Source organism: Cyanistes caeruleus, chromosome Z, assembly GCF_971803275.1.
Source record: "Cyanistes caeruleus chromosome Z, bCyaCae1.hap1.1, whole genome shotgun sequence".
Classification (NCBI taxonomy): domain Eukaryota; kingdom Metazoa; phylum Chordata; class Aves; order Passeriformes; family Paridae; genus Cyanistes; species Cyanistes caeruleus.
In genome coordinates, this window is record NC_141732.1 from 55,547,579 (window position 1) to 55,570,785 (window position 23,207).

Genomic DNA, 23,207 nt, shown 5'->3' on the forward strand with positions numbered 1-23,207 from the left:
TTTGCTGTTTCATGGGACCAAGTAATTGCATGTGCATTTTGAAATACGGTAAATGAAATAAAGTGAGATCAGCTCACAGTATTACAAAGCATTTACATCTGGAATCAGACCTGGCAATACAGATATCATCATCATGCTGAATCAACAACAGCAGAAGGCAAGACAGCAAGAACTTTTCGGGCAATGAAAAAAGAGCTGTATCTCAAAATCCTCTATGTCACATGCAGAGTGGCCAGTTAGAGCATATGATATCTGCACAGGAGAAACTTTCTTCACCCAGAGAGCAAGTGCTAGCTATACTGGTTATTCCACAGAACAAAATCTGTTTGCACAGTGAAAAAAAACTAAACCAAGACAACCTACCCCCCTGAAAAATAAACAAAACAATAAACCAAAACCAAAAAACAGACCAAACAAAAAACCCCAAACAACAAACAAACAAAAACAACCCCCCAAAACCAGACCAAACAAAAAACCCCAACAAATAAACAAACATACAAAAAACAAACAAACAAAAATAAGCCCCACAAAAACATAACAAAACAACTAGGAAACAATGTTTCATCTGGGCAATAGTTACTTAAAATTTACTGTGTCTATTGTATGACATATAAATAAGATTAATTCTTTACCTACTTTAGATGTAAGGAGGAATGTATTTAATATTTCTGATGTGTTAGAAGAACAACTGCAAGTTTTTCATTGACCCAGTAAGCATGGATTGCCTAAGTCCAATTACTTGCCATATTTTAGGTGATGTATTATTGTATTTGCACAGCTTGGTTTTTGGTAGCAGGTGGGCCACAGAGGTGGCTTCTGTGAGAAGCTGCCAGAAGCTTCCACCATATCAAGCAGAGCCAATCCCTGGTCACTCCGAAGATAGACATGTTGCTCGCCAAACCTGGGCCAACCAGAAAAGGTGGTAATGCCTCTGTGATAATATATTCAAGAAGAAATCAAAACCAAAGTTATTGTGCAGTTGTAATTGCAGCCAGAGAAGAGCAGAGTGAGAAGATATGAGAACAGCCACCCTGTGGACACCAGGGCCAGTGAAGAAGGAGGGACAGGAGATGTTCCAGGTGCCAAGATTCCCCTGCAGCCCATGGTGAGACAGCCCTGCCCCTGCAGCCCATGGAGATCCATGGGGAATGCAGAGATCCACCTGCAGCCCATGGAGGACCCCATGCTGGAGCAGGTGGATGCCTGAGAGGAGGCTGTGACCCCATGGGAGACCCATGGAGAGGGGGGCCCTGCTCCCAGGCTGGAGCAGCCTGTCCTTGGAGGACTGCACCCCGTGGAAGTGTGAGCCACGCTGCAGCACCCTGGGGAGGACTGCTGCCCGTGGGATGGACTCACACTGCAGAAGTTCATGGAGATCTGTCTCCCGTGGGAGGGGACCCCACAGTGCAGCAGGGGAAGGACTCCTCTCCCTGAGCAGTGGGAGAAGCCACAGGTCCTGAGCTGACCTTAACCCCTGTTCCCTGCCTCTGTGCCACTGGGGGAGGAGGTGGAGGCGGGAAGGAGGGAGGGGTGGGGGGAAGGTGTTTTTAAGGGTTTCTTTTACTTCTCATTGTCCTGCTCTGATATTTTTTAGTAATGAATTCACTTCACATCTCTAAGGTGTGCCTGTTTTGCCTGTGATGGTATTTGGTGGGGGATCTTTCCCAGTCCCTTATCTCAACCCATGAACCCTGTGTTAAATTTTCTCTCCTCTGGAGAGTTTGCAAAGGGGAGTGAGTGAGCAGCTTTGGTGGGTGCCTGGCACCAGTGTCAACCCACAAGAGGTATTTTCACCATGATTCTTCTCTCTGTTCAACAGGTGCTGTTATGGATACTTTGCAGGTAAATACGCGCTTTGGTTTGTATTGCATACCTGCTGAATTCTGTACTTCATTTTCTGACAGAACAGGCATCTACTGGCTACAATAAACCTGTAAGTATTTAGAAGATGGTCTGCTTAAACCCCACTTCTGCTTTTCTAACTTCAGGGGATTATGACCTTAGTTTCAGGTATCAGAAGACAGAACATTGAGGAAATACGTTCGTGTGTAAAAGCTTTTGTTCAAAAAAGACAAAATTAATTGTCTTACTGTGACACTGATAAAATAAAAATATACCCTCTATCATTTAGAGCATGAGATGTTTACTCTAAAGAACATAATAAACTGTTATTCCAGAAAAGTGATTGCATTTTTTGAATCATTTCAAGCAGTAATGGAAATACAGAATAATGCTAGAAATAATTTATATATGGTTTTAAAGATGCCCCAGAGGTTATAGTGACTTTCATCTATCCACCTCTACCCATAAAAGAGCAATTAGAAGAATTTTGTGATTAAAGATATTTACTCCTCTTGACTCACAGTACACACATTACCAAAATGCTAAATAAAAAAATAAAAAAAAAAATCCCATCATATGTACTAAACATGATGGGGTTTTCTATTCTGAATATATGTTACACTGTTTTGTATTGATGCCCCAAGTTGGATGTCCGTGATTCTCAGCAGCAAGGAGTCAAATATTATGTGAGCAATATTTTACCGTGAAAAACTCCTGAAATGTCTGAAAAATGCTCACATGCTGTACAAATATATTCCAGTGAACAAAACTGAAACTTGTCTTCACTAAATGCAAATTCAGAAAGTCAGAGTTCCCTGTTCTTGAAACTTGTCTCTCCAGCAGGACTAAAATAGACCTTCATACATCACCTTAGTTACAAAAGTTTCATCACTGAAGGAGTTATGTCCTTAATGCTCTCCCCAAGGCTCTATATCATTGTATGAAAATGGGGTTTTTTCCAACATATTTAGGATGCTCAACTATGAAGGCTGGTATCATATGGAATCTGCAGCTTGTCCAGAGAGGTACTGATGTTCTCCCTCACATTTGCTACAGGGGTGACTAGAGATGCTTTAGACTCCACGTTAAACCTAAAAAATCTTAACCATTCCAATAGCTTTCTACTAATACTTTAAAAACAAAGTTTTTGGAACCTGTACTCTTAAAATTATTCCTATGTTGTATGTGATTGGAGGGAGTGTGGTTTCCCTGAGAATAAGCATCTGTGCAATATAAATAGTCATCCTTAAGAGGCAAACTGACACCAAGACATGTTGACAACTCCGTGCTAAGTCATTTATTATTAATGCAGTTTTCCAATGTACATTAATGTAATTTCCTTTACAAGGTACCCACTGTGGATCATCTTACTTTTCCTATATGGGAGAACAATAGCAGGAAGGAGAAATATGTATGCATTATTTAAACTGAGGAAGGGACAGGTGCAAAATTAAGTGATTTTTAGCTGAATAGCACAAAGCGTTTATACAAATTCAAATGGGAACTACTTAGATATGTGTTAATAAGGGATCTGCAAGAACTGATGTCATACAATGATGACACATGAGCTAGAATTCTTTTGCTGCAAAGTTCAAGGAAGTAAGTAGAACATTCTGAGAAAGAATGCAATGGAGATTTGTTAGAGCACATCAGTCATTCATGAAGTCACATGGATGTTGGACATAATGCACAATAATGTAAATTTTTGTAAATCTGTGTTGGTCTTCTACATTCTAGAGATTTGTAAAGAAATAAATGGACCATCCACAGTTTGATGTGTTTTACCACAACAACTATGAAAATAATAATAATTTTTATATTATATAAAAAGAATACCATTAAATACTATTATATTGCTATATAATAAATATATAGTAATAAATTAGTGTACTTATATAATGAATATATTATTATATAATATTTCATAATTATATTTTATAATTATCTGATAATTATATTATTATAGGTTGGTGGTAATAGTAGCAGTAGTAGTAGTAGTGGTAGTAGTAGTAGTAGTAGTAGTAGCAGCATTGAGTATTCATACAAATACTTGAAATATTTATTTAAATAACTGCAACAAAAGTTTCAATAGTAGTTTGCAAGCAGACGGTTTATTAGGAGTGCCTTGGGGCATTACAAAAAGGGCACATAAAGGTCATCAGTTCTATCTTTACTTTTAAAGGACATGACTTAATTTTCAGCTAGGTTCTAGGGACTTAACACACCTAGCCTCAGCCAACAGATTGCACATGTTTTCTGGCTAAACTGGTCTTTGGCAGAAAATGGAATTTTTTAATTAATATTTTCCCCAAGTACGTTCTGTCTTCCATGAAGAAAAATTAACCCTTGTTTTAACCAAATAATGGAATTCCTAGAAATCAGTAAAGGTTTTCATTGTGGTTGAAGTTTACTATATTGTAGCTGAAATGAAAGACCTCTTTTCTGAACAGTGTATTTGCAAACTGTTGTCTATCAGCAATGATTAAACAGATTCTTCTATCACATGGCTTTGTAAGTGCAAAAAAATTTCTTTCCAGAAGAGAACATAGAGTGCCTTCCCAGAGGCTTCAGGCAGCCAGGGAACCTGGCCAGTAAAGAAAAATAGCATTCTGACTGAAAAATATATTTCATATGTATGTTGTGCCAACTAGCAGGAGCCATAAAATAGTACAGGTCTCCTTCCGTAGGCTCCTGTGCTTCCACTTACCCTTTTCACATGACTTTTGAGATTTCAGACAGTACTGTGTCAATGGACAACAGAAACCAGAAGTTTTAGCTGCATGTAAATATCAGGGTAAAAACTAGAAATTAAATGAAAAGAAACAGGCGAAAATCAAGAAACCAAAATAAATCAAAATGACCAGCTCAAACATCCCTGCTCCCAAACCTACTGACTCCTATAATGAGACAGCTGCACCACACTTTGCAAAGCTTTTGACATGATCTCCCGTAGTGTCCTAGCACCCAAGGTGCTGGTGAGCTAGAGATTGGATATGCAGATGGTCAAGTATGTGGAAAAGTAGTGCGATTGCAGGACTCCAGGGTTGTGTGACCATGCGTACAGAGAGTGCTGTCTGGTTCCTCACTGTGTCACCTCAGGGAACCTGTATGAGATCTGTCTGCTAAATGTCTCTGTTAATGATTGGAAGTTCACTCACAGTAAGCCTGCCAGTGATATCAAGCCAGGGGATGGCACATATGCTGGGGGGCATACAGAGAGGAGGCTGAAATTCTTGAGGGCCCGTAGAAACAAGGTGTCAGGAGCCTCAGAGGGTTTAACAAGGACAAGTCCAACGTCCTGGGGCAACACTACAGAGAAGGAGATGAATGGTTGGGAGTTATCTTTGATGGAGCCAAAGCCAACCCCTTCGTGGAAGTTCACAGTGACAGAACTGGAGGAACAGAAACAAATCAGAACACGGGAATGAGAAACTCTTTTCATTGGAGAATTTCCACTGCATTGGAATAGATTTCCTTGAGATATGGTGTTTTCATCCCTGGAAGGTAGTCAAAACTCAACTGACATCTGGCTGGATCTGGTTGGATCCATTCTGAGCAAGATATTGGACTAGATGACCCCCAGAGGTCCCTTCCAACCTCACTTAACCTGTGATTCTCCAACTCCATAAATATTATGTTCTTTTCAGATGCTGAAGTTATTAATACAACAAATCTATTTTCCTTTGTCAATCAGACAACTGGTAGTTTCCATGGCAACAAGGGGAATTCCTATATCTCAATTTTTCCCACTTGTTAGATTAATTAACATAGTTTAGGAAGACCTAAGTGAAGGTAAAGAAATTCCTGATTACCATAGGATTATCTTTTATTTCACCATGCTGTTTCTTTATCAAATGGGGATTTTGGAAGACAATGTTCAGCAAATTGTCTGCACAAGGCTGTTAGTGCTAGTAAAACATGTGGAGAGACATTTTGTCATCTGCTTATTGCACAAAAGTAGCTAGAGAAAAGGAAACTACTCATCTCTTTTACTGGAGTTTCATTAACAGCCTCTCATGTAAGAAAAACTAATCATAAAATTATTATTCCTTGTTTATACCATAGAAAAGGCAATGAAGTTATATTCCTGGATTTAAAGGTATTATTAAGAATCAGCAAATAGTTCAATGTTTTGCATTACTTGCTTTGGAAAGGAGCAATTAGTTTTCATATATCCACTGAAATCCCTTATTCTGTTTCTCTGATTTTGTGTTGTTTTTCAGGTAATTTACAAACATACTCAGTTTCAGCAGCGTTTGCAGTGCTGTAAAACTAAGTCTTTTTGCTATTTACCTTAATAGTTCTCAGATTGCATCCCAAATTGTTACAAAAAGGGAAACATCAGCTATATTTACAATGTCAAGAAAGACAACTTTTTTTTCCTTAAGCTTTCATCTTGTTTGCTCCCTTAAAAGCACTAAAAATGAATAGAAAAGAATTTCCTGGGGAAAACCCTGAAACACTTAGATAAAATAGAAGGAAATGACAGTGAAAGAGAATGACAGACCTGTGTGTCATGCATGGGGGTGGGAGACTCCAAATTATGAAGCAGAGGGTAAGAAGAAAAGTCTTTCTTCATAGTCAGTGGCTAAAATGTCATGACATTATTAATCATTTGTATAGGACAAGAAACGTGCATGGCTCTGTGCTGTGAAAGATAAACAAATAGAAGGATCTGTCATGGGTTTACATTTTAAAGGAAGGGGAAAAGTCAAAGGAACACAGTACTGTACATGTAACCATTACAGCTTTCAAGTCTTAGAGAACAGTTAGGTTTTAATAAGGTCAGGAGTAGCTACGATTGAAAATTGCTTTCTGAGTAACTTCTGTCCAAAAAAGTTGTTTCAAATCAACCTGTTTCTCTCCTGAAAAGTTGTACTAGCTTCAGTGAAAATTTCGGCAGTCAGAAAGGTTTTTAATTCAGAAAAGCTTCAGACTGCCTTTTGGAATCTATTCTGAAAAAAAGAAAATATTACTTGATGTAATTATATTAGATAAGTAGCATAAATTGTACTTCTAGATGTTTCTGGGCACTGAATAGAAACATCAGTAGCTCTTTATTTGTAGCATATTGTGTGACTTAGATTTGCATTATACTGAAACATTTTGTGGACAAGAAGTTGGTATATTTGCTACAAACTTTTATCCAGGTAAGCTGGGTGCTCACTAAGAGTCTCCTTACACAACCAGCAGAGAATATAATATGTGTGTCTGTTTTCTCTGAGGATGAATCACAGGAACAGATTTGGAGGCTAAGACAATTACTGCCATCCATTTGCTGAAAGGGAATCTTAGAAAAGTTTGAGCTCAAAAAGCATTTTTCTGAGGCAATGTTTCAATTTACTCTTCAGTTACACTAATTATTTCAGCTGGCTTTAGGACCAACACACCAGCTTACTCTTTTCCCTGTGTTGAATTCAATAACTCTCCTGTTTGATTCCTAGGCTGGGCTAGCTAGGGATATGCCACACTTCCAAGCAGCCAAACATTTTCTAAATCAGAGTGGTTTTGACTCTCAGCTATTAGCCATTGCTGTTAAGAGCAATATTGGCAGAGAGGTCGCATTGTTATACCTTCTGTTTTGTGTATCATCAGCTGGAGTAATTTTTCAGAACAATGCTGAATGCTTATTACATACTGCTTCAAGTATGTCAGTATATATTAATGTTACACTGAGCAGACATTTCATTTCAGAGGAGTCAGAGAGGTTTAGATGCAAAAAATGACACTCAAAGATGTGAAGCATAATTAATTTTAAAGTACCTAAGGCAAATTGCATTTAACCTTGTTGTGTAGTCTTTTTAAGAATAAAATTTTTATCTAGTTTAGTTTATATTTAAAGGGAATTTAATCAAGTCCTGTTCACAATACTGTAGCATTTGACTATCTAAATTTATAAGAATGCTGCTCTTTACATATGTACTTGTATATAGTTAATATTCGTCTCCTCAATGGCCACCTTACGAGTTGAACTCCTGCATACATAAATTTGTTTTCTTTTAACAAATACAATACTTCTAGGCTAAAAGATGCTTGTAACTATCAGGGTTCATAATTTGACATATTGGTGGTTCTCAAACTTCAGTATAACTGGCTAGAAGACTCTCATATAAATCTCACTAAGAAAATTATCAGATACCCTTTTTGTTTAGCAAGAGATGAAACAGTAAAAACTGCTATCCAAGTCACAGAGAGCAAGATTCTGAAGAAAACCTGATCTGTACCAGTCAAAAAGCTTTCGTTGAGACATTCTGCAGACAGATGACTGTTTGAGACCAGATCATGAGGTGTGAGTGTGACACAAATTTTAAAAAAATGCAGTCAAAAAAGAGCCAGAATGAGCCAAGGAAGTACCAGCAGGATGGATGGTCCTGGAAAAGATCCAGAGTGGGAGAGAGAGTTCTAATTTTGGACAGAATGCTGGCTTAAAACAGATTTTGATTTTCGGAACAAAGAAACTGCCTCCTGTTGCTTGTCCCTACTGTATTCAAAGAGAGAGAATTTTGTGTACTTTCTTTGTAAACAGAGTGCAACACACACCCCACATTGCAAACTTTCCAGATTTAGCATGTTTTATGTAAAGTCTCTTGGCTGAAAGCAGATATATGCACCTCAGGATACTTGATGTTCGATTCAAATCTACTACTTTTCTAAAATCCACTGCCTTTCTCAAACTCTCCTCCTCCACTTTTTTTACAGTTACAAGTGAGTATTTATCCTAGGCAGAAAAAAGCAGGCAATTCAAGGATCTAAATGGAACTTGTTTTTTTCTCCATGCATACTGTGCATTGACATAAATAACAGAACACGTCACTCTATCTTTCTCTCCCTGCAGTGCTCCCTGGTGACGTCAAGCACGCCTCCAGAAAGGCATAGAATCGTAGAATCTATATTGGAAAAGACCTTTAAGATCATCCAGTCATAACACTGCCAAGTCCATCACTAAAATGAGTGCCTCAGTACTATGTCTACATATATTTTAAACACCTCCATGGGCAGTGACTCAACCACTTCCTGTGCAGACTCATCTATACTTGACAATCCTTTCTGTGAAGAAATTTTTCATAATATCCAATCTAAACCTTCCCTGGAGCAACCTGAGTACTTCTTCTTTTATTCTATTATTTTATTCTATTATTTGGAAGAAGAAGCTGATCCTCATCTGGCTACAGCCTTCTTTCAGGTAATTACAGGGAGCAATAATGTTCTCCAGAGCTTTCTTTTCTCCAGTTTAAGCAGCCCCAGCTCCCTCAACCACTCTTTATAGGACTTGTGCTCCAGACCTTTCAGCAGCTTTATTGACCTTCTCTGGACACACTCCATCGTCTCAACATTTTCCTTGTCGTGAAGGGCCCAAAATTGAAAACAGGATTTGAGGCCTCACCAATGCCCAGTACAAGGGGATAATCCCTGCCCTGCTCCTGCTGGCCACACTATTGCTGGCACAGGTCAGGATGCCATTGGCCTCCTTGGCCACCTGGGCACTGCTGGCTCCTGTTCAGCTGCTGTCACCAGCACCCCCAGGGCCTTTTCCTCTGGGCAGCTTTCCAGCCACTCTGCCCCAGCCTGTGGCACTGCCTGGGGCTGTTGTGACCCGAGGGCAGGACCCAGCTCTGGGCCTTGTTGAACCTCACAGCACAGCCTTGGCCCATGATCCAGCCTGTCCAGATCCCTCTGCAGAGCCTGCCTGCCCTCCAGCAGATCAACACTCCCACACAGCTTGGTGCTGTCTGTGGACCGACTGAGGAGATTGGCTAACAGAGTCTTCATTCCTGTTGAAGCTTCCTAGGTGCTGGCCTGGGCTGTTTTAAGCCAGTGTGGACCCACATCCTACTGTGCAACTTTGTGAGAATGTACCTTGCCTTTATTCACCTCTGACTTTTCTGGGAAACTGGTGGAAACTAGTGGAAATGATCGGCAAGAGGTAGAAGATTCTTATGGAGTCTTGACTCAAAAATGTCAGAGTCACAGTGATGAAGCAGCTTAGAGGGAAAATTATTCTCCCAAAAGTATTATATGCTTCTATGAATACTCTTAGTTCATTCCTGTTGTGGATTTCTTATCTCTCTCTGTCTTAGGCAAATAGAGAGTACACTACAGAGCCTATAATTGGGTATCACAAACTTTAAATTATTCTAGTTTCTTTAAACTCTTTCTGATCAGTGACTTTAATTTCCAGTTGCTCAATTGAATAGTTAAAAATATAAGTGTTAGGGTATAGGCTGTATTGGTTCTTTTCTTGTTTCAGTTGGAGACTAAAATAAAGGCTCCCCATTTCTTTCCTGCTGCTGTTCTAAGCATCTCCTTCCCCTTCAGGTAAGGACCTAAGGAGACCTTTATTCGAACACATGGTTTATATTAATGTCATGATGTTCTTAGATGGAACAGATACTCCTTCTAACTTGCTGTTCTCCAGGAAGAATACTGTATATCAGCTCAAGTGACAAGTCCAGTGAAACCCATTCATGAAACCCACTGCAGACTTTTCTTTAATTGGATTAGGAGCTTCCATGAGGACAGAGAAGAAGAGGAAGAAAGTGATCTTGTATAACCAATTTAACCAACAAGTGGTGAAGCCCTTCTGACTGGGTTAGTATTCCTAGCCAGCAGCATAAATGTAATCAAACTCTTCAGTGGCACCTTGAATTCCTGTTTTGATTACCACCTTTCATGGTCCAAACTTCCCCAGGATTTGCAAGTCACAAATTTACATTTGAATATGGAGTAAGTACTCTCTAGGAGCTGTAACAGTGATTCTCTATTGCAAGAACTCATTTTTGTCTTTTCTGGTTTGCCATGGGTAATGATAGTTTTTTCTGCTGGCTAGCACAATAAAGCTGAAGTAAACCCCTGGGTCGAGACTCATATTTTATTGGGTCAAATTGTTCTTTATCTAGCTCAGCATCTTTGACTGCAGTGTTGCTCAGGCAGAAGAAGAAGGAAGTTTGCATGTCAGGAAGATTGCTTCCTATTGCAGCATGAATAGCCTAACTGGTAGCAAGTTGGCTGTGTGCCATTAAAAAATGAACAGCCAAGTCAAACTGGGTCAGGTTTGCACTTTACCAGAATAATGCTGTCTAGTCAGATACCAGCAAAGGAGCATTTTCAGATCAGAGTCTGCTCAGCCATGGGAGAAGGAAGAGAGGGCAAAGGAAACTTGGCTGTCAGAAACCTTATTTTATCTTCTGTTCTAAATACACAACTGGCAGCTGGTCAGGCATTCAAAGTTGAAAGGTCTACTGACACCTGTTTTAGGTACATCCCTTCCTCAGTAATGGGCTGAAAATGTAAGCTGCAGACAGCAGCCTCAACTGAGAGCTAAAACCGTTTTCCATCTAAGCTATATTGTCTTGTAAGTTCTGCCTGCGTGCCTTGCCTAAGGACAAACAGCTCAGGTCGGTATCATCATTGCCATTGGATGAGGTGACCACAGCTCTGGATATCAGGCCTAGTCTGCTGCCCATTAAAGACAGGAGACAGACCTAAGATGCTGTTCAAGTATGCTGAATTGTGTCCATGAAGTCCTCTTTGCTCTCACGTGAGTAAGAACTTGAGTTAAACTTGGCTAGTAGTAAAGCAAATCAGTTCTGAAAGTCAATTCAACTTTCTCATAGATCATGGTTTTAAAATTTACCCCTTAATAGAATGGCTAAAGACAAGAGAATTAAAATTTTCATTTAGACATTGACAGTGCAATCCCTTCCACCACATATATCAAGCTACTCTTGCTTTCTTACACAGTGAACCTTAACACACTGGAGCAGCATGCAGTTTTGCTCTATATTTGGTCTTATAGTCTGACTAACATAACCGCCTACGGCTTCCCACTTGTTAAGAGGATGTGCCAGTAGCAGCTGCCTAGATTACAGAATAACCAAAAGGAAGATAGAGCAGAAGGGGAAAAAAGATTGTTAGAAAAGATAGCTCTTGGCACTTGAGGGAAGCGATGCTATTCCCCCTCTCACAAAGGAGAGCTCCATAACAACTAAATGTACACCCAAAAAGAACATTATTCAGGTTGTAAAGTCAAACACAAAAATGCTAGCAGAAATAAAGGTTTGAGGAGATGGGCAAGAAATTGGTTAAAATTTCTCTGTCAGTATGAAAAACAAGAGAGCTCACATACGCAGTGAGGGAGATCAGTCAGTCACCTTGCTGAGGGAGCAGCAAGATGGAGAGAGGCATTCAGGAGGGCTGAAGGGAAGAACTGCTGTTTCTCCAGAGCTCGGAGCTAAAGCTGAGGGTGTGGTATGTTTGCTTTACACATGTTGGAAACCCATAACAGTAAAATGAGAAAAGGAGCACAAGGACTGGATATCCTTGTCAGATGGTTGCTGAAGGTGTTGAGAAAGGCTTGTAGCCTGCAGTGGTGAAGGACCTGAGAAAATGGAGGTAGAGCTTAGTGAAGGGAGGAGCTAGAAGAAGTGAAATACAAAGCTGTGTCTCAGTTATGACTGCATTTTTCTCCCCTGATTGAGCTATGGGGCTGGTTTTCAGCCTAATTGACTGCTCCTGAGTGTATTCATGCTCTCCTGAAAGGGACCTTTCCTAAAATAATTCCAGCGACTGTACAGAGTGGGTCTAATCAAGACACTACCTCTTGCATCCACTCAGTCTGAGATTTGTGGGAGAAATTACAAGTTCTGACTCATGGCAGTCATGGCATACAGATGTAGCTGTCTTTTGTACACTTTTTCAACCCTTTTTTTTCCTCTACGGCAAGGCTGACCCCAATTTTTCTGTGTGCCACAGGGCAACCCTGACCACTTTCTCCCTGGGAGCCACAGGATCTGAAGCTTGTGACCATCAGTCACAGTGGGGAAAAGCCTCACATCTCTGCCACAAACTTGACTGCAAAGGCTTACATCCCACAAGACCAAGATGAAAAGGTTTTGCTCCATAACCAGCTTGTAAAATGCAGGAAACACCTTGGCTGAAAAGGATAGGGCTACAGGGCAAGAGAGATGTGGTTCTTCTGAAGGCTTTGACTCCCGGTATCCTCCTGTGTAACTGAATCAGAAAGTGGCAGGGGAGACTGAACTGAGAAAGTACAATATAGAAAAGAAAAAATGCAGAACAAGTCTTGAAAAGCCATATATTTAATTAATGGTTTTGGGGGGTTTTCAGGTTTGAACAGTGTAGGTAGGTAGGTAGGTAGGTAACTTTCTACTTGCTGGGTCTTGTCTTTGTGTCTTCACAACATAAAGCAGCTCTAAACAAAGAAAGTTTAGGGATGTTTACTATACAGTTTGGAAGGCATTTAATATTGGTAAGATTATCTATTTTATTAATCAAATAGACCTCCAAAATGATTATGCTATCTTTCTCTGCTCCCCTAACTCTTTTTGTATGACTCATGGCTATTTGGGACAAGATTTTAAGGTGAAAAGTTGAAGATGCTTGAAAACAAGAAATCTAAATGAGGAAATTTTCTGATGTACAAGCAATTGCTCCTCTTCTTTAGATAACATTGTAATTGAGGTGCTTGAGCTGCAGAAAAAAGAATCACAGAATCACTAGGGTGGAAGAGACATTTAAGATCATCAAGTCTAACCAGAAATGGCTCTGCAGCAATTCTCTCAGAGATCATCCTGACCACTTAGAATCCTTTGTAGAAAGGTGATTGGTGGTCTAATCACTAGGATCCTAAGGAGTTAACAAGAACAAGTAAAATGAAAAAAATAATATTTTTTTATTGAAACAGAGCAGAAGAACAAGAAAATGTATTTTGCTATTTTGCCACTATCTGTCAAAAACATATGCAAATAATCTTTCACTCTCCTCTACATGCATAATAGGATCTACACAAAAATTATCCCTACATGAAAGACTGAAAATGCACAATTAAAGTCCTAGAATAAAATAAATCTGTAAGTATCCAACAGGAATGAGTAGTGGCATGGTTTCATGCTGTACAGGTATTGGATCTGCTAGTATAAGTCTACAAATCAGCTAGGAAGACCACTGACATCACTACTGACATCAAGAATGCTAGAGCATCAGATGTTCAGTAGTGAAATGGATGCAACTATTTAAAATGTTTGTCTTACAGCTGCGGTTTACAAAAGAGTGGGTTGAACAGGCAGCACAAGCATGCTTCATCCTCTTCAGAGTGAAATTAGGCAGGTTTGCTTAACCTGGGGATAATGTATTTAAAACAAAGTAGCTGCAATGTAATGGGTGACATTTGCACAATGCTCCACCATGATCCATTCTGCCAGCTAGCTGGGGGTGGTTCCTCCCACAGAGCGCTGGTAACAAACATGTATGAGCCACTGTAGTCATGAGCAAACCCAGGCATTCCTGTAGGAAATACTCCAGTGGAAATTGTTTTGCTAGTGTCCAGTCTTGACTGTTCATGTGAAGTCTGCCTCATAAAACCCTGAAAATTAAGCCTTCTGATAATGTTTACAGAGTTTTAGTTACTTTCCTATGAAAGTCCTGTAAATGTAAGTTGTTTATCACATTCCTTCTAAGAAATGTCTTTTGATGGACATTTCACATGACCAGTGTGCTTGGGAAGGTGGTCACTTAATTATCCAATCCCAGGTCATTGCTGAGAATCTATAAATACTGGAGTCAAAGAATAAAGAGACAGGGTTTTGTTCTGACACTGAGAATGGCCGTGTGAATCATTTAGTGTCCTTCAGCGACACAATCCTTTTAGAACCTGCTACACAGTAGTTTAATAAAAACTCTCATTAGGGAATGACTTTTAATGCTTTCAAACAAAGTAAGTTCAAGATTCAGGCAGTGTCTGCACGTGTGTTTATCAGACCTATGTAATTTTTGGACCTGTCTGATCTTGGTGCTGCTCTCATGGGCCTCCAGGATAGATTGTACTGGGCACAGTACTGTTTCAATTTTACTGTTATTTTCTTCACAGCAAGACTGTTGTTAGTTGTCATTATATTTATGTTGCTGTCTAGATTTATAACCCGATTTTGAAAAATCACCTTGGCCCTTGAAACAAATAGAAAAGCTCATGATTTACTGTTTCTAGAAAAGTCCTATAATTTGTAGTAGAAATTCTGTAAAGAATAAAGCAACTTGCAGATTTCCCCTGCAACATATCACTCTGTATCAATAAATATTCTTGTGGATTTATATCTGCTCCTTATCTTTTATAACTGTATTTTTTAAGACATATTAATGTGACACCTTCTCTGACATTTTTAGACAGTTCCAATTTCCATAAATTTCATAACAGTTCTCCACAAAGTAGAAATACCTTTCTAGATTTCACACAACCCCATCATTGTCAGTTTTACTGCAACCCATTTTTTAGTTGGGTAATTAGTATCTTGAACATAATTTATTCCTCAGTGATTTTCCATTCATAAGTGTAGCGGTATATGATCAGAAAATCCCAGCTCCAAAAACTCAAGCTGACATTCTCTATTGATGTAAATTGATAGAGGTCTTTTGAATAAAATGTGCCCACTACAAGAAATATGTCAGTGCAGGAAATAATTCAGTAAAGGGAAAGTCTGGCTTTACCCAAATTAAATACACTTCTCTGATGGGATAAATGTATTTTATCACAGAGGGTAATTGAAATTATAGGACACCAGAAGACTTATTCATAATGTATCTGTTCAGCTCTCTGAACAGATCTCTGTTTCATTACAGGCAATCATTAGGAAAATTTATGCTATATGATTCATCATATAGCATACACCATCATATCACACATTATCATATATAGAAGCAGCATTAGCAGCATGTTTCATCATTTGCAAATGCTGAAATTACTGACATCCTGCGTGTGTTTTTAGACCAGACTTTTGCTTTAGGAACCAGTGGGCAAATACATTTAGCTGTATCACACTACATGAGCCTAAGAGTGTATAAATGGGACAAATTTGATAAGAGGTTGTGTATTAATTTGGCTGTCTCCATACCTTTAGATACTCTAAGCCTCTCAACATGTCATTACTGTCTCAGAAATGCCCCCTGGGAGCATTTGAGAGGCTCTCTTTCCCTTCTACTTAATTTCTGATAGTTTGAAAATGTAAGTGAAAACTTAGGTGAACATGGCTCAGCTTTGAACTCAATTGAAGTTTGTGAAAAATACTAAACACATATATTTCTAAATCCTATTTTTGTGACTGAGAAAGGAGAAGCTTTGAGATTCACTGATACTGGATGGGAATGCATGTGGGAATGAGCTAGGTCACTCTCCAACACATCCTCATCCTCCTCATTTAGAGGTAGTCTATGATCCTCATAGTAGCTGTTACCTACCATCAAAGCATCCGGGAAAGCAAGAGAAAACAGGGAAGAAATTAAGTTCTGGGGAGTTTTTTAGCCTTCAGCCTGTATTTCTAGTGTTTGCGTAAGCCTTCTTCCACTTTTTAAAGAGTATACCTCTCAGAATTAGAAACAAGATATCTATCATTGTTACTGAGTTGTCTTTATTTATGGCAAACATTCCTGTTGCTTTCTCTATGCTTAAAAAGTTTGAAGTGCTCTCTGTGAAGTCTGATGATGCCAAATCAATCAGGATCTCATTCAAACAAACAAATTCAAGAGTTTAATTAAAATTTAAAAGTGACCCTTTCCTTCAGAAAAGTAACATTAGGCCTCTTATTCCAGTCTTCTGCTTATTCCTTAGGCTATAATGGTATATCTGCTTTCTTGACTTCAATCTTACAATACTTCTGGTTGCTTTTTCCTCTTTTTTCACATGATGCAGTTCTTTGAAAAATCTCTATGAGAAAAACCTTTCTCTTTTAGCTTATATGAAGCCCAGTTGACAAATACTGGAATCACTCCAGAGCATTTTTTTATGTTCTCTGTGTAGTCTGTAATCTGTAGTCTGTAGTGTAAATGATCTCTCTGGCAGTTCTTCTGTTCTTGCCTTCCAACTAGTCCTCCATCACTGATTTCACCTCCCCTTTACAAGAACCACTCTTCAGTGGTGCTCAGTGAAGAATGACCTTATCAGACCAAACCCATGCATTTGCCGTATAAAATACCTAGAATGCCAAGAGCTCCATGCCCACTTCAATACAAAGTACAGCAGCTTCTCTAGTACATATTTATTTGCTTAAATTAATACAATACATCATGCATGCTTTTACTATTGAGATAGAAAGCTGGAAACTAAAGATTCACAAATATAGTTGGTTCATTTCATGAGCAGTGGCTTTAAATAGGAACTCGATGTTCTAAGTGAAATAAATATGCAACACAGTATTTGCAAAATCTGTTAGGAGTACAAAATGTTAGCTCTGTTACATCTTGTTCAGCTAAGCAGACATGACATTTTCAAAACTGTTAATTATTAAAACTTCTAGGAATAATAAATACAGTACTTATATTACCTCTTAACTGTACACTCAAAACAGCAGAGTCCAGCAGCACCATATGAAGAAAGAAGTCAAAGAATAGGTATTAGACAAACACAGAATTGTAAAAACATGGGGTGCAGTAGCATTACTTGGTCTTTCCAGTATCTTTTTTTACAGGAAACAGCACAGGATAAACTTTAATTATGATATCATTGTAAAGTATTTTACCCTTTGAGTTTCTGAACACAGAAACTCAAACTGAAGGTGGTGTGTCACAAACTGAAGGTGGTCTGTCAGCCAGGAAAACTCAGTTTCACAAGGAGACAGCTGAGTCTTTGTGGCCAGGCTGAAAACACCTTGTCCCAAGGTCACTTACAACTTTGCTTTCCCTGTAAATATGTTGTCTATCTTCACCCTTAAACTTTACTAGCCCAGATTTTGGCTTTTCCTCCACCTCCTCTGTACTCCAAAGTGTCTTGCAGAACTCTTCCTGCTACCCTTAACATCAGAAAAGCCTCAACTTAACAAATCACATGCCTTCACTTGCCCAGATACATTATGGTAGGGCAAATTTATATTTTCTCAGCCGGACTTCTGGAAGCATCTCAGCCATGCAAGTTTGTAGTCACTCTTATTTGCTGTAATGCTCTCCAAAAGGATGAAACAAGGCTGCATAAACAATGCAAGGAAATGGTATAGATGTGCTGTTATACAGAGGTGGTGGAGACTGGGCTTTAGTTTCATATGTCCCCATAAATTGAAGACCCAAATAACAACGAATAATAGTAAGATAAATACTTTTTCTTCCACAACATAGCTAAAAGACGATAGATAAACTCACATTAGGAATGAGAAAAAGAAGAAAATATCCCCCAATGTCCAGGACACAGGCAATGTCTCTATTGGACTTCTGAGCCTCTACACAAGGCAAAATAAGGAAGCTAATCCCTTGAAAATTACAAATGGGAAATAGCTTCATAATGAGAGCAAATTTCTATAAAGCATTTTCAAAGCTATTAAAAAGCAAAGGCTGTTACTGTCTGTTCTCAAAGTGGTGCCAATGTAAATAGTGTGAAAATAACTTATGTTTGAAAAGCAAGGTGCTTCACAATGAAGGCTGTTATTTCACTTTTAATTTGTCTCTTGAGGCCTCTCTGTAACAAGTATCCTAGACCTATTTGCATTATGTTCTACTGTAGGGAGGACTGTCATCTTCTAATCACTTTGCTTGGGTCACTTGGCACTGTCTTCTTACCTCACTAATAATTTTGTTTGTAATTTCTCCTATTGACAGTTTACAGTTTTAAATGAGGTTTTTTACTATTTAAAAATGTATTAGACTTCTGTGTTTTAGAATTAGCTTGGTATGACTTTGTGACTGGGCAGAATCTTGAAGTCTCATTGTGAAGAAATATTCTGCTTTCTATAAAAATGCATCAAAAAGGGGTTCACATTATGAATTACTTGCAAATAGTATTGCCATTCAGGGACTCTTTTCCATCTGTCTGTATGTGGTTGTCAGGTGCTTCTGCTCCACTGAGAACTGCAACTGTAGAAGTGGTTAAAGGGACTGCAGTGAGTGTGGTTGAAAGAATTTAGATTAACTGTTTAGACAACACAGAACTGTCTGCAGTGATTTCCTTTCCTAAGGACACATCTGGCACATGCTCTTACAAGGTCAGTCAGGAAACTCTGGACTGCATGCTTCCAGCAGACATGGTTTTTGCAGTGACAGAATCACATAATCACAGAAGAATTTAGGTAAGAAAAGACTTCTAAAATCATTAAGTCCAACCTATGAACAATCTCCGCCTGGTCAGCTAGACTAAGTGCCACATCCAGTCATTTCTTGAACACCTCCAAGGATGTTGTCTGGCTAGTCCTTCTCTGGACGTGCCCCAGCACTTCAATGTCTTTCTTAGAGTGAAGGACCCAAAATTGAACACAGGATTTGAGATGCAGCCTCACCAGTGCCCAGTACACAGGCACAATCCCTGCCCTGCTCCTGCTGATCCAGGCCAGGATGCCATTGGCCTCCTTGGCCACCTGGGCACTGCTGGCTCCTGTTCAGCTGCTGTCACCAGCACCCCCAGGGCCTTTTCCTCTGGGCAGCTTTCCAGCCACTCTGCCCCAGCCTGTGGCACTGCCTGGGGCTGTTGTGACCCGAGGGCAGGACCCAGCTCTGGGCCTTGTTGAACCTCACAGCACGGCCTTGGCCCATGATCCAGCCTGTCCAGATCCCTCTGCAGAGCCTGCCTGCCCTCCAGCAGATCAACACTCCCACACAGCTTGGTGTCATCTGCAAAATGACTGAAGGGGCTCTCCATCCCCTCATCCAGATGATTAATAAAGATATTAAACAAGGCTGGGCCTAGTACTGACTCCTGGGGAACACCACTGGTGACACTCTGCCAACTGTAGTTAACTCTATGGCCCACCACTCTCTGGCCCAGCCATACAGCCAGGTTTTTACCCAAGTGAAGGGCTCATCTGCCCAAGCCATGAGCTGCCAGCTTTTCCAGGAGAATGCCATGGGAGATAGTATCAGAGGCTTTGCTGAAGCCCAGATAGAACACATTCATTGATATTAGTGGCTGGGAGTGGAACTCTGCTGAAAATATCTCTTTTGCTCCATTTGTCTGGACTTCAAATGATATGTAATATTTTGTTTCTTTCTTGATAAGGAATGTCTAGCTGTCCTATAGCACTCTCCAATTAATAAACAAGACTTTGCAATAGAAGTGCTGTACACTTTCCTTCTTTACACACCACAGAAGTGAAGGACTTTCTAAATTCCACCCACCTGCATGATCACTTTTCTAGAAATTGTAAAGAGATTCCTTAATTCCTTGCTTGTTCTTCTTATCATGGGAACTAATATATCTGAAAAGGTTGAGTCGACTGATCTTGAATCTAGCTGTGCACAGCTAGAAACAACACCACAAGGAGGGAGAGAATTCTAAGAATTAACTACTCACAGCTTTTGGTTGTATACATGCTCAAATGGGAGCTTTTGTCTGTCAGAGACAAGCTAGAGCCAAGAATATAACTGAAGGAGTTGCTCTCATTTCTGACAGACCATCTACTAGACCATGCTGAATTTCTACATGATCATTTCCCCTATAGTCTAAGAAAGAATACAGTTACACTCATTACTCTAAAAATTTTCTAATTTTTTTTCTTGTCCTCAATATCTACCTTGAAAGAAAGATGGTTCTTTATTTCAATAGGCATCATTTTACAGCTAAAGCAAGGAAGAGGAATGTTTATGATAGAACAGTTTATCCCTGAAGAAACATGACTATGTACCTCTAAAATACACCTCACATTCAAAGACTTTTTAAATTCTAGGCTGAAAGTGACCTACCTTCCAGTCCAATTTGGCATAACATTTTAATTTTTAAAAATATACACATCAGACATAGAGTTAATTTAGAAGAATCACCTGGATGTTACTCTGTCTTTTATCAACAGCTTTTTCTGCATAAACTTCTGCGTGTGTTATGCCACATTTGAGCCTTGAAAAAGGAAAGCACTGCCTGCAGCCTTGGACTACACAAATCCAGTTTTATGTGAGGAATAAGGATGTTGCCCTGTGAATGCTGATTAACTGGTAGGCATGAAGTTCATTAATTTGAAAGGTGTGTGGTTTTTTTATAGGGGCAGAGAGCTGAAGCTAAATGACTTGTCTTAGCAAGCCATAAGTAGACAACTATATTTAATTATAACTTGCTACATAGAGAGCATGATTGCAATGATTTTAAATCAAGAACTTGGCAGGTAAGTGAAGAAGGTAGTAATATTTGGAAGACATGCACCATATATATTTTGAGCTGGGATGTCTGAAGGATATAAGACAATTTTCTTGATTAATAGGATGGTGCATGGCTGTTTTTCATCTTTCTTGAAGTTGCAGGAACTAGTACATTGTTTAAAGTATTCATGCAATTAATGAATTTTAATGGATATGCTTTTTCCATGTTTGTTATAAACATATTATTTTTGGGAATCAGAGGATGAAAATCCGAGTTTTACTCAGAAAAAATAGCATGAGTGAAATTTGTCTGAAAGGCCTGCAACTTACTGCTCAAGATGTGTTTAATAAGAGAATATTTCTGACCCCAATAAGAAGAAGGTTTTCCTCTGTGAGGTACTGCTTGTTCTATAAGGGTGATTTTTGCCTTCTGAAACAAACTTTTATCAGGTCTGTGTTATTTCAACATTATCCTTACTAGTCATGATAAACTGAAGAAATAAATGGCAAAGCTGCTTAATTTTTCTATTAAATGACTCATACTGTGTTATGTGTAAATATGGCAAGATTGTGAATGCTGCATGCTGATGCTGCCCAGTAAATGTATTGGTCAAAGCAGGCAGTAGAGCAAAATGTCAATACAATCTATGCTATTTCACTTCAAGAATTTCTGAATGCTCCCATACTGGCTGAAACACAGCAAAGCACAAACATTCCTCATGCCAGAGGACTAGCCTTTGTAATAAATTCCAGTCCTTTCAAACTCTTACAGAACTGTCATTTACTGCCTCCCAAGACAATATAATTTCTTATTAATTGGTTTCCCATTTCTCATTGTAAGTAGTTGAACTAAGAGTCACTTCAGTAAATCAAAGTATTTGGACTGTGTTAGTTTTGAATGTTGACAGCATTTTCATGCATGCCATGTATAATAATACTCTGGCTTATAATGTGAAATACTTTGTATTTTCAGATATTTTTGAGGCATATGATTAGAAGCGTTCATATATATTTAGTCAGATAATAAATCAGATGCTAGAGTATGTTGCTTTCTGCTAAGTAGAAAATTGCATGTAATTATCTATCCCCATATAATAGGAAGTAAACTTCTGTACCCAACCCATTGTCTGTTATACATTAAATGGATAAATACAAAAGTGTTATTTTTCAGTATCTATTGCAATTCTTGGTGACCTCAAGCTGCTTTATTATTGTAATGTATGTCTTTTACCCTAAATTATTTTTAATAATTTGGCTTATTTATTTCTACATACTACAGACTTCCAGGCTTTAGTAGCTTACAATTCATGTTAAAATCTATCTGGTTACCATTTTCAAGCTGTTTTAAGATGTCCATTTTAAATGCCTATAAGCATTGTTTGTTTTTCCATTTTCCTTTCCAGCAATTCTTTCAAACTCTTATTCCTGTGCTTGAAATACAAGTAATCGGAGAGAGACTGATCAAGTCTGGCCTTTTCAAAGGATCGAAAGCTGAGATGTTCTTTGTTGTTTGCAAGCTCTCCCTCTCCATGTCTCTCCTCTTTGTCTGAATTTCCTATTCTCTTCCCCAGTCCTCCCTCACTTAACACCTCTTCCTTCTCCTTGCAGTAGGACTCTCTGAAGTCCTTCATCATGCACTCAGGTTTGCCAGAGAGATCTTGAGCCATGTACAGCTTGTTGTCATCATCATGGTACGTGGCAGGGCTGTACCGCTCTGCCTCATAGCAGTTGTCTTCCTCTTCTTCCTGGCATGAGCTTCCCTTGGCACTCTCACCATCAGAATGAAATGAGACTCCCTTCCCTTGGCTTTTCTGGGAAAGATCAAATGGCTCTTCCTGTTCCAAGCTTCTCAAGACATTTTTCTGGGACAGAGCAATTCTTCCTCTTCCAAAACCTTGTAGTGGTTTGAGGGGAGGAGAAAAGGGAAAAATTATATATAGGAAATTTTACTACTTGATACATGGCTAAAACCAAAATCTGAGGTGTCTCTGTATTTCATATTTTACCTTTGACTTCCATCCAGTTATCAACAAGTACTTAATCTCTTGCATGAGTTTACATCTCATGGCATCTCTTTTGAGGTGCTGCAAAAAGGAGTGCTATTGTATACACTTTACAGGCAGGTTAGGACACAAAAAACAGTGTTTTATACAGCCAGACTCTGAATGATGCAGCTGGGAAGAAAAGTTAAATGGTCTGGCCTTTTGTAAACTGAATTTTGCCAATCAACCTACTCACTTCCTCCTTCCTAGTCTTTTTTAAAAAGAAAACTTGAATCTAAAGCATCACAGTCCATAATCCAAGTCCCAGGTTTT

General features: G+C 39.1%; 1 protein-coding gene across 9 annotated transcripts in view; it reads right to left on the reverse strand.

Annotated features, from left to right (window-relative positions):
* Positions 1-16,871: 16,871 nt before the first annotated feature.
* ZNF366 (zinc finger protein 366) overlaps positions 16,872-23,207 on the reverse strand; it is a 36,768-nt gene continuing 30,432 nt past the window's right edge. For all 9 annotated transcript variants that reach the window (XM_086866674.1, XM_023943696.2, XM_023943698.2 and 6 more), the window contains one exon: positions 16,872-22,786. In XM_086866674.1, coding sequence (XP_086722800.1) covers positions 22,251-22,786 — 536 coding nt within the window. In that variant the 3' untranslated portion in view covers positions 16,872-22,250. The remainder of the gene's footprint in view (positions 22,787-23,207) is intronic.